The sequence below is a fragment of the Cyprinodon variegatus genome, unplaced genomic scaffold (assembly GCF_000732505.1).
Source record: "Cyprinodon variegatus isolate N-32 unplaced genomic scaffold, C_variegatus-1.0 Scaffold7, whole genome shotgun sequence".
Taxonomy (NCBI): domain Eukaryota; kingdom Metazoa; phylum Chordata; class Actinopteri; order Cyprinodontiformes; family Cyprinodontidae; genus Cyprinodon; species Cyprinodon variegatus.
Window position 1 is genome coordinate 272,975 of NW_015150460.1, and position 11,505 is coordinate 284,479.

Below are 11,505 nucleotides of genomic sequence, written 5' to 3' on the forward strand. Positions count from 1 at the left end.
CAATATGTCAACCATAAGCAGCTTTTATACATTCAGGAAAGAGGTAATGATACAACAAATTTAATCTTGAAGTCTTCCCAAGTTAGATTTAAGTCTGGACTCAACATGGCCATTCTGACACATCAACATCCATCCATCCATCTTCTTCTCCTTATGCTGGGTCAGGTCGTGGGGGTTGCAGCTTCAGTAGGGAGGCCCAGACGTCCTTCTCTCCAGCCACTTGGGCTAGCTCCTCTGGGGGAATCCCAAGCCGTTCCCAGGCCAGCAAGAAACATAGTCCCTCCAGCGTCTCCTGGGTCTCCCCCTCGGCCTCCTCCCGATGGAACGTGCCCGGACACCTCACCAGGAAGACGTCCAGGAGGCATCCTAACCAGATGCCTGAGCCACCTCAACTGGCTCCTCTTAACATGAAGGAGCAGCTGCTCTACTCTGAGTCCTCCCCGGATGACTAAGCTCCTCACCCTATCTCTAAGGGAGAGCCCAGTCACACTACAGAGAAAACTCATTTTTGCCACTTGTATCTGGGATCTCTTTCTTCGCTCATGAACCAAAGCTCATGACCATAGATGAGGGTAGGAACACATCAAAACTTGAGATCAAAATCACTATGTTTTGAGGCGTCCTTAGCCCCAAGTGCTTTTCATTCTCTAACAACCTTTCCTCAACAATTGCTCAGCTGCTTGTACTGAGCTCTGCCCATCTTCTTCAGCATGCTGCAAATAACACACTTCAAAATGAGAATGGAGGAATGCAGGGAGACATTTTCCTCTACAAGTTTTATTTTCAACCTTCCTCAAATATTCTATTGTGTTATGATCTCTTCAAATAAATGTGAATAAACTACGTTTTGAGGCAGTTTTAATTTTATTTGCATTTTATTGACACAGCTGACAGCATGAAGGTTAAATACTTTTGGTATCGTTTTCTACATTTTATTAACTTTTTAGTATCAGACATGTAAAAGAAGAAGAGAAGGAGGTGATAACTTCCAGCAGCCATGACTTAAGAACTGATTTCACAGTATGAGGAAATCAAAGTAAAACAGGAGGTAAAGAAGTTGAACTCTAGCAAAACATTTTCTACACTTATATTGAACCCTTCAAAAAAATTGTAGATGGAAGTTAGATTCAAAAACATACAGTTATATTAGGCTTGCTTAACACTGAAAAACCAAAACTTTTTTTTTTAGCTCAAATTAATTAGGTGAAAATGTTTGAGGACTCACTTTTAACAAACAGCCTCATTAAGCTGGAGCAAAGGCCAAAGAAGTTTTCCAAATTAGAGTTGGAAAAGTAAAACAAATCCTGGGCAATTTGTACCTAAGAATTAATGTGAAAGATAACATAATTAAGTGTCAACGCTAGTAAACAAATCATCTCATTATCCATCCCTAAAGCATTGTATTATGCCCAACATACCAATATACAACATGTTCTGTATTGGACGCTAAGAAAAAAGAAAAAAACAAAATTGGCTCTAAAAATCATTTTTTTTACTAGTTTTATCAAAACTACAGATGTCAGCCTACAGTACAGATAAACAGGAAACCAGGTTGAAATGGGGGCAGTGGACATTTTTCCACAGTCTTCTTCCCTTTTGCTGGTTTAAAGTAAAAACAAATCTCATCAGTCCTTTGGGGTACGCTCCCGCTTCTTCCCCTCCTTCTTTTGCTTCTTTGCATCTGCAAGGAAAGAAAAATAAAGTAAATATAGTTATACTCCACCCTATAAATCTTCTTTACTGCCAGAGGAGACACCTTTGAAAAATAAACAAATCCTATTGTCTCCATGAAGAGAATCCATGCTCCGTCTCTGATCGTAATACACCATATAGGTTTTAATCAGCTAGTTTGCCTCAGTGAATGTTTTGTACTGTGACCCACTTTATGCTGATCTCTCCTAAAGCCTGATCATGCAGCCTTCAGAAAGCACAGCACCATAAGCCTTCAGCAAGTGTGGAGTGGCACCTGGCAGCCATGACTTTTAATGCCGCTGTGTTCAAGTAAACAGATGACTGCCTACAGTTTCTTGGCTTTTTTAGCCTTTGGCTTGCTGTTTATTACTTCGCAAAACTTTATGCATGACATCTTTTAATCTAAGATTTATCCATGTGCAGGTAGATTGTGTAATTAAAAGGGAAATATTAAGGTCCATTGGATAAAAACAAGACAAAAAAAGTTTGAAAAGAAGAAACATTAAAAGAAAACAAAGAAATAATGTCCGAATTTTACACTCTGGCTATGTTGTACAAATGACTTTAACCGTTTGGACTAATTTTGTTTTATCAGTGAGCTGAGAAGTTTCCCATTTATTTCAGTTGAAGAGTAGAGGTTCTAGCATTAATGGCACCCTGGGTGAGCCTCTGGTGTGAACTCACCTTCTGAGACCACACTATTTATCTTTATTCTAATGCACTATTAACCCAGAGTTCAGATCTCAACAATTCTGCAAACCAGAGGTTGGTAAATTCTATCAATTATTATTATATTTAAGAATTGTAACAACCTTGAAGTAATTCAGGCCAATGCAAAACACCAATTCATCCAAGCAGTCCATAATCTTCCTATAACAACTTTATGATTGTACGCAGAGGTGGAAAGAGTCCTAAAAAATTGGAATTAAGTAAAAGTATCTTTCCTTTGCCTAAATTCTACTCAGAGTAAAAGTAAAATTACCCATCTTAAAATTTACTCAAGCAAAAGTACAAAATTACTTCATTTAAAATGTAATTTGAGTAACAGGAACTTAGTTACTTGAGTTATTTAATGCAAAAAAAGGATGAGTCATGAATCGAATTGAGCACAAGGTGTTTTAATCAATTTCAAGGCGTATTTCAGCGGACATCCACACTTGCAAAAGATCAGCTGGGCTAAAGAACATACTTCCTCACAGCACAAGGACGGTCACAACCTGTACCATAAAGTGCAAACAATTTTCAATCCTACTGTCCAACAGGCAACACCATGATAACTAACTTACCGCCACATTTTTTCGTAAATTGGATGTTGATGTTTTAAAAGCCGAAAGCTCAGTTTTGTTGGGCAGGCACATGTTGCACTGCATTATCACATTGTTCCTTTTTGCGCATTTGAAAACAAATAAAACTTCCAAATATGGCCAAGGGTTTTTCTGGCTTTCGTCTCCAGAATATGTTTCCGCTTCAGGCCTTTCCTCATCCATACTCCCTAAATTGTGATTAGCAACTGCCATCTTCCGAAGCGCAGCACTGGATTATGAGACGATACAAAGGGTAACTGCAAGGCAGGGCCACATTAAATTTTTTCACCATCAGTCAGTGTTGTGGTCAAGACCACCTAACCCGAGACCAAGACAAGACCAAGAACAGAGTCTCTCGTGACTGAGACAAGACCAAGACTTTTAGGATCCGAGACCAAGTCAAGACCAAGGGAATCTATATTTAGTAGTCCTGTGTAGTAATCACAGAATTTCATGCTTTGAAATTCTGTATGCTTTTTTCCTCAATGTTGCTTTACAAATGTATTCTTTGTGATTTAAATAGCAGAATTTTATAACCAATGATTTGGCCGACATCTTATCCCGTTGTCAGACAACCACATGTGATTTTCAATCGAAGTGCTGCAACCCGCGCACAGGTGAAAGGGGGTGGGCATGACAGCGGTAAAAAACAAAACAAAAAAAACAAACAAACAAAATAAAAACATGCATTTACCAATGAGACAGGTTATTGCTTGGATTTGAATCCAAGCATCCAATAAAAAGAAGGATCTTAAAGAAACTGATAATATTCTGATGATTAGTGTTATTTCCACAGTTGTGGTCTTGACCGGTCTTGAAATAAAATGCCGAGTCCTCAGCGCCCGAGACCGAGACAAGACCGAGACCAAATGCGGTCAAGTCCGAGACGAGACCATCAAAAAATGGTCTCGAGACCAAGACCGATCTCGAGTACTTCAACACTGCCATCAGTATTTTATTATTTTTTTTTTTTTCTCAGGAAACGTGAGGGGGTTTTAAATGTAGCAAAGTAAAACTACTTAGGTTAAAATGTAGTCAAGTAAAAGTAAAAATTACATATTTCAAAAACGAGTCAGAAAATTACAAATTACTCATAAAAAGTACTCAATTACAGTAACTTGAGTAAATGTAATTCATTACTTTCCACCCCTGATTGTACGGTTAATGGAAAACTAGTATCTATATCCAGTTGGTTCACCCTGATGGGTCATCAGGCTATCACACAACAACGCAAACTGGAGAAATGAAACACTGAAGGGATTTATAGCGGTCAGTTAACCCAATATGTGGGTTTTTGGGGCTGTGAGAAGAAGCCAAAGTACCTGGAAAGAACCTCAGCTATGAATTAACCCATGCAGACCATGGAAAGCAATTATATCCCTTCTCCTTCCAAAACTCCATGTGGCACCTTTGCAGAAAAAAAATACAACTTCAAACCAAGTAAAGGATCCAACTTTAAAAAGACTAACATACAAATAGATAACATAGACCCTAGTCTATTAAAACCTTTTTCATTTTTTCATCATCTTATTTGAACACGCATGCCAACCCTGACAGGAAGGGTGAGTAGCATTGATCACACGTGTCATCACAGCAAAAGGGTATATCAGATACCTGTTTACTTAAAGCAACAAAAAGCAAATTAAAACTCTTGAATTGATGATCTAATCTAAAAAGAAAGGTCTTCCTTCTACTATCAAACATCTCCTTCTGGACATCACCAGACTTCTTCCTGGGAACTTCTGGGTGCAAGACCAACACCTTAACAGATGAGTCTTACCATTTTTCATCCATTTATACCGAAAGTCAGTCCTGAAGGAGCAATGTCTTGGATGTTTCTGTTTCTAGCACACCAGGATCTAATAAATGGGTTGTTAGCAGATACTAGCAATACTTTATCCCTTAAAAACCCAATCCCAGAATAAAACAAAACAGAAAATTACTTTTTTTTGGTTTGAAGTCCTTATTTGGCCTTTTAACAAAATATATAAAAAGAAAAAACAGAAATACATTTTTGATATTAATAATTTATTACTATGCAATAAGTCAAGATTCTTTTTTGTGTAGTCTTCTGCCCTCTGTTAACAGGTATATCTGATTGTGTACAATAGGATTTTGAGCAAAGTTTTTACCATTAAATTATGCAAAAGGTGTAAGACGCAAAACATTTAAAAAAACCGTATGTATCAAATATGATACATTTGGCATTTGAGGGTTAAGACAAACAGATGAGTTAACTTAGCGGTCTAACTCCTGCTTCTAACATGTAGGACAATGACCTTTAGGAGTGGTGCTGGAAATATCTAGACCCATTGCCTTAGCAAAAGTTTTTTTTTTTCTGTTTTTTTGACAGCAATTAATACTTAAATTTGATCTTCCATTATAATTTTCAAATAATGTGGTAGAAATGACAGATGAGTAATATGCCGAATGAAAGTTCCAGCTGGCAGTCAAATAAATTGAGCAGGTCTAATGAATACGTTTCGATGCCAAATGAAAGAAGATGCTTTTAACATCCTGCAAACATGGTAGTAATATACAAACACATAAATCTTAATTTAATGTTTATATGCAGGGATTATGTTGAAAGGACTCCCCTACATCTTGCAAATCCTTTAATAACATTCTGGCACGCAGTTACAAACTGCAACAACTTCTGCTTAGTCAATGAGATTGCAGCAGTGGTGTCTCAACCTTTTAACATTCTCAGCATAATCCGCTCAGAAATCTTCCTGAAAATCTTTTCTTTTCTGCTGCCAGCTCTCCACAGGGAGCAGAATTTAGATGCACAAGGTGCTCTCAAGCATGCAAACACTGAAATTGCTACAGTTTCCTGTGTGATTGCTTGCTTTAATTTGTTGGAATGTTCTCCATCCCCTTCTTCCTCATTTTTTGTGTCAGCATATTCTGCTCCCTGGAGAAAGTCACAGAGAGAAAGGATTCACTCTCACACTTGTCCGTTCCACTCCATGTGAGATAGGGATTCTCATTCAAGAGGCTCGAGTGTGTTCTGCTGCATTTGCACGTTGGATGTCGCAGCTTCTCTTCACTTTTCAGTGGCGGTCAAGACTTCTGCTGCTTTTTAAAGCTCTAACCTGTTATGATCTAAACACAGTAGCACAAGCTCCTTTTATCAGATGAGAAAATGTAATGTTGTCTACTTACGCTCTAAATACATTTAACCTTTTATTTATCTGATTTGCAGCCATTTTAGGTTTAGTTTTTTAGGTTCAGATTTTCAAAATGTGCCTAAAAAAGATTTTTTTCTCTTATCCATTGCACTTTAGGCAAATATTTAATAAAGTAACTTTTTTTTTTCTTCTTTTTTTATACAGTGTCCTGTCTGGCAATGTGGCAATAAGAATAATAGTCTTGATGCCAAAAAGAGCCCAACAGATTTTACTTTCACTAGTGTAGCAGTATGGCAATTGCCATATTGCTCCACTTGTTTCATGCATATAAATTGCTTTATTATAATTATGCAGGGAGTTTTACAGTTTATATGGACACTGCAATGTAAATAGAGCAGAACAACAGAAGAAGAAAAGGAAAAAAGAAAAAAAAAGAGAAAAGATGAAAGAAAGAAGAGATAGAAAGGAGACAATGACAAAACATTTTCATTTAAAGTTACTTCTAAAATCTTCACTAAACATTTGACACATTAAAATAAGACTTGATAAAACACAACATACCACAACAGCAAATGTCCCTAATTTCAGTGTAAAAACTGGTTTTTAAGCAACTTATTGATGTTTTTTTTCTGAACTCTTTTTTTCCAGACTCTAGAAACTTGCTTACAAAAACTCAATACTGTGGTTATCCATGCTACTTGTGCACACTTTTCTGCCACACTTTTTTAAATTGTTTTACTTAATTGTCTAGGTATTTCCTTGACCCTGAACTATCTGACCTTCTGTGTTTTTTAGCAATGAGATTAGAGGTCTAAAAAGTTTGTTTAAAAACAAACAATTATAATTTATTCTCTTGATTTTTTATGAAATAACATAACATTTATGTAAATATAACTATTCACTGGAAATAATTGAAATCTAGATAAGTAATTTTTTTCTTAAAAAAGGTACATTTGTTCTTGGATTGAGGAGGTAAATGAGACAGCTTGCCAATGAAACAAGACAATTTCAAGTAAAAATAAGAAAACACAATTGGGTTGTCTTATTTCAAGTGCATATTTTCCAATTATCTTATTTTAAGAGTAAAGATATTGATTTCATTGTCAATCTATCTAATTTACCTACTCAAATTAAGGGTAAATACACTTAATTTGAGAAATTTGTACTTATTTCTAGATCGTTTTTTTTTTTACAGTGTACAGGTTTCACTTTTTGCATTAATGACAAAATAACTTGGAATATTTTAATTCACTGATATGTCACTTATGCTATGAATAGATATGGTGTTCCACATACTTAAACAGTTTATACATCACATCATAATTCCTAAAATTAACATCAAAGCTTAAAATGTGCATCAAAGTGCTGACGTGAGCAGATACAAACAGTTCACTGTAACTCGTCCATCTGGGTTTCTTAAACACAAGTCGTAATGAATCATTATAGGCCGCTTTCAATCTCTGAAGACTGGCGTTATATGCCGTATACAGACATTTACAATATGACCTAAAAAAAATTCAGTTTCACTTCTTTAGAACAGAATCCAAACTTAGGGCAAGGATATTTGCTTTAGCATATAACATTCGAACCTCACAGTAAACGTCCTGTAGAAAGGTTCAATTTGGTAAGATTATAATATACTAATCATAATATTTCAAAAACTTTATAGCCAATTATTGTGAAAGAATTATCACCTTGGATTTATATCTAAATAATATTTAAATACTTTTATATTACTCTTACGTCGACATCCCTCGAGTAGCTGTTTCAAAGCTATAATCATCCCAACTGAGGATAGTGTTCATTCTAATCTCTTGCTCTTCTCTTTTTATATTGCCTCAACTTTAGTGCAAAAAACGATCTATTAAGATAACATTAAATAAGAAGCCACACACCATAGCTTTAGCTGCACTTCCCATATTTAATGGTGACTACCTCTTTTCTGTCATGCACAGGCAAGAGATTAGAGAGCTGAAACCGGAGAGAAGCGTCAAGAGTAATTAAAGGCCAATTTAGCTGATTTATAAATGTAAAATGATAACATTTTGGCCTGAACTTTGCCTAAACACGGGTTTAAGTTTCTCCAAATGTTTCTTTGAGAATTAAAGTGTCCATCCATCAGTTTTCTTCACTTATTCCATTAGGGGTCATTGTGGGGGCAGTGCCTATACCAGGCACTCTATGGGCGAGAGCAGGGGTACACCCTGGACAGGTTGCCAGTCTGTTGCAGGTAAACACAGAGACACACGAGGACACACAACCATGTAAACACACGCACTCACACCTAAGAAATATTTAGAGATGCCAGTTAACTTAACAATCATGTTTTGGAGTGTGGGAGGAAGCTGGCGCAGCCGGAGGGAACCCACGCATGCACAGGGACAACATACAAACTTCATGCAAAAAGAAACCGGGCTGGGAATCAAACTCGGAACCTTCTTGATGCAAGAAATCAAAGCTACATACTGATCCACCATGCAGCCCTAGAATTGAAATGTTTAACATAGAGTAAATACAAAGTTTATAGCCATCAAGTAGACCCAAACTTGAGATCTTGACCATTTCTAAGGTAAGGGATCAATACCCTTTGTAAACCAGGTGTTTTATGGTATCATATCATTTTTTTTTACAGTATAAGCATGTTTTTTACTATTGAAATCTGAACACAAACTGGTTATCCAAAATGTCAGGCAAGTGGCAGTACACAACATTTGAGGCTGTCATATTTAGTCAAATAAAGGATGTTGTAAAACCTAAAATCTAATTGGGCCTTAAAATAGTCCCCAACCGGTCCATGGGTCATTTGGTACCGGGCCGGAGAAAAAATTATATATATATATATATATATATATAATTTATCGACAATCAGACTCTGATTGATGTTTTTTTTTATGTAAAAAATTGCGGTATTCTCTCCAATTACATCAGTCGGTGCATCTGTGCCTCTTGACACAGGTTAATTCAGTTCAAGACTCATCCTATCTATAACATCCTATCTTTGTGAAGCGGGATTTTCTGCGGTTACAGCGACCAAAACAAAGCTACGGAGCAGACTGGACATCAGGAGCACACTTCGTCTGTCATTTTCTCCGATTACACCTATGTGGGACCGGCTTGTTGTTTTATTTTTATATGTATTTGATTTTATGCCAGTCGTGTCATTTTACTTGATCGTATCCCCCCGCCCCGGCCGGTCCGTGAAAATATTGTCTGACACATAGCGGTCCGTGGTGCAAAAAAGGTTGGAGACCGCTGCTGTAGGACACCCTAAATGGAGGTTCAGGAACCTTCACGTTTGTTTCACCTGGAACTGACAGCAAAGTCACAAAACTCTGGTTTCATCTCTAGAATGTGTGAATCCAAAAATGTTGACCCCTTTCATAGCCACTCTGCTGCTGTCAAAAAGATCCATGTCCAGCTGAGGGATAGATGTTCTGGCCTTTTTGTCAACTCAGCCCCTCAGAAGCCAAGGATTTAATTTTCTTTTTTAGAACCAACAACTGAAGATTACATTCTAAAAACCTGTGTAACACTATCACCCTTTTTTCCAAGTAGCCTTTCTGCTTTCCATGGCTTATCTTTCAACAGGCAGTTACAAGAAATCCCACTTCCAGCAGATAGCAGCGGTCCCTTCACCTGGACATCTGACATGCCTGCTTTGCTTCTCCTTTGACCTCAGCTCTCACACCTCTAAGCTTGTCACTTTGCATCCATGCAGTCCAGCCCAACTAAACCTGAAGAGGTGAACATACAACTGGCTATAAACAAATGTGACTTGAGTTAAAGTACTTTTTATCCACGTTGTCAAGTATCACCATATCCTGCACATATACCTAAATAATTAAATTGGAGATGCAGGAAAATAGGTGCAATCTGAATGTATGCATAAATCGGGTCGAGATGAGTTTCAATAAAATATCTTTAAATTTCTTTATCATCAATTGATGTTAACTTATGGATTTTGCACATCAAAACCAAAGCTTTTCAATCTCAGCAAGATGCACTTTGTTAGTTTCCTAAAGTGCAGCAGTCACTTGCAAACTTTAGGACCTTTGTAGAACTATTTTGTCATTTAATTAATTACTTTCTACGCTCTGTAACATTTAATATTATCGGCATACTGGAGCTGTTATTTAGATGAATGATGTAGAATTCACTCAAAAGACTCTTAAAGGCATCATATTAATCAACTCCTCAACAAAAAGTGACCTTAATCACACAAGTACAAAACACTAGTCACATTCGTCTCTATAGCTAGTTTGCTCTTTTCTAACTGCGTCACAAAAGAGAGACCTAAAAAAATGAAAAATAGTGCTACTAAATGTGTGGAATTAATACCATGTTTCTCAGTGAAGAGTTTTTTTGAATATAAAAACCCTAAAAAATTTCATTGAAGAACATAGCGACCAAAAAAACTGACAGGGATCAGGAGCAATGAACCTAAATGAAAAGAATTGACCAAGAGAACAAAAATACAGTTTAAACACAAGAAAGACGCCTTGAGAGAAAAACAGGGGGCTGGAGAAAACATGTTTAGAAGAAAATAGAAATACAACAATGCATATCTGAATAAAACACTAAATAAGGCCTGCAAAGAAAAATTAAGATGTACTATAAACAATATGCATATCAAAAATAAGTATGTTTTATTCCTATAGCTCTTTTTACAGACACAGAGTCACAACAGACAGTAGTAGCATTTCAAAATGTCCCCACTTTCCTTGATGGGCCCTTGGCTAGTTCCATACAATTCCTTTTACACATAATTTTTTGTATTAAAATATTCTGTTATGATTTGTGGACATTATGATCTAAAGAGAAGCATCATCTCCTGGTCAGACCCTGTAATTGTCATGAACTGAGGACAGAGGGACCCAGTATTCAAGGAGACAGTCAGTGGGCAAGTTAAAAGGGTTTATTTAATGAAAAACAAAACTAAAAGGGGAGCTGCTAGGATCTGTGGCACGGGGCGGGGCACCGCCCAATCTCAGATACTCTGGCTTAACAGTCCAGTCCAAGATGTCCCCAGCAGTCCCAGAGGTCATGCAGGAAAGCCGATCCTGGAAGGGATCCAGAACAGACAGGGACAGAGAGAACAGGATCCAGATCAGGCTGGAACAGACATGTAGCAGGATCCAGGCTTCCAGACATCATAGAGCTCCCAGGCGGGTTAAGAGTCTGACAGGGTCTGAAAGCATGACCAGGTGGTCACGCACAGGAGCAGACAGGATCAGGTGCAGATGAGCAGGCTCAGTGGAAGAGGGTAGCCGAGACAGGACGTGGAACCAGAACTTGATGCAGGACTTTAAACTGGTCTCCTCCCTGGAGCCAGGCTTACTTGGATAAAAACTCCCCACATAGTTTTTAGAGCCAAAAAC

At 37.4% G+C, this 11,505-nt stretch overlaps 1 protein-coding gene across 1 annotated transcript in view; it reads right to left on the reverse strand.

Moving 5' to 3' along the window:
* Positions 1–1,599: 1,599 nt before the first annotated feature.
* LOC107085337 (pleiotrophin-like) overlaps positions 1,600–11,505 on the reverse strand; it is a 73,196-nt gene continuing 63,290 nt past the window's right edge. Inside the window, exon 5 of the mRNA XM_015375605.1 lies at positions 1,600–1,681. Within this exon, the coding sequence (XP_015231091.1) occupies positions 1,626–1,681 (56 nt within the window). The 3' untranslated portion in view covers positions 1,600–1,625. The remainder of the gene's footprint in view (positions 1,682–11,505) is intronic.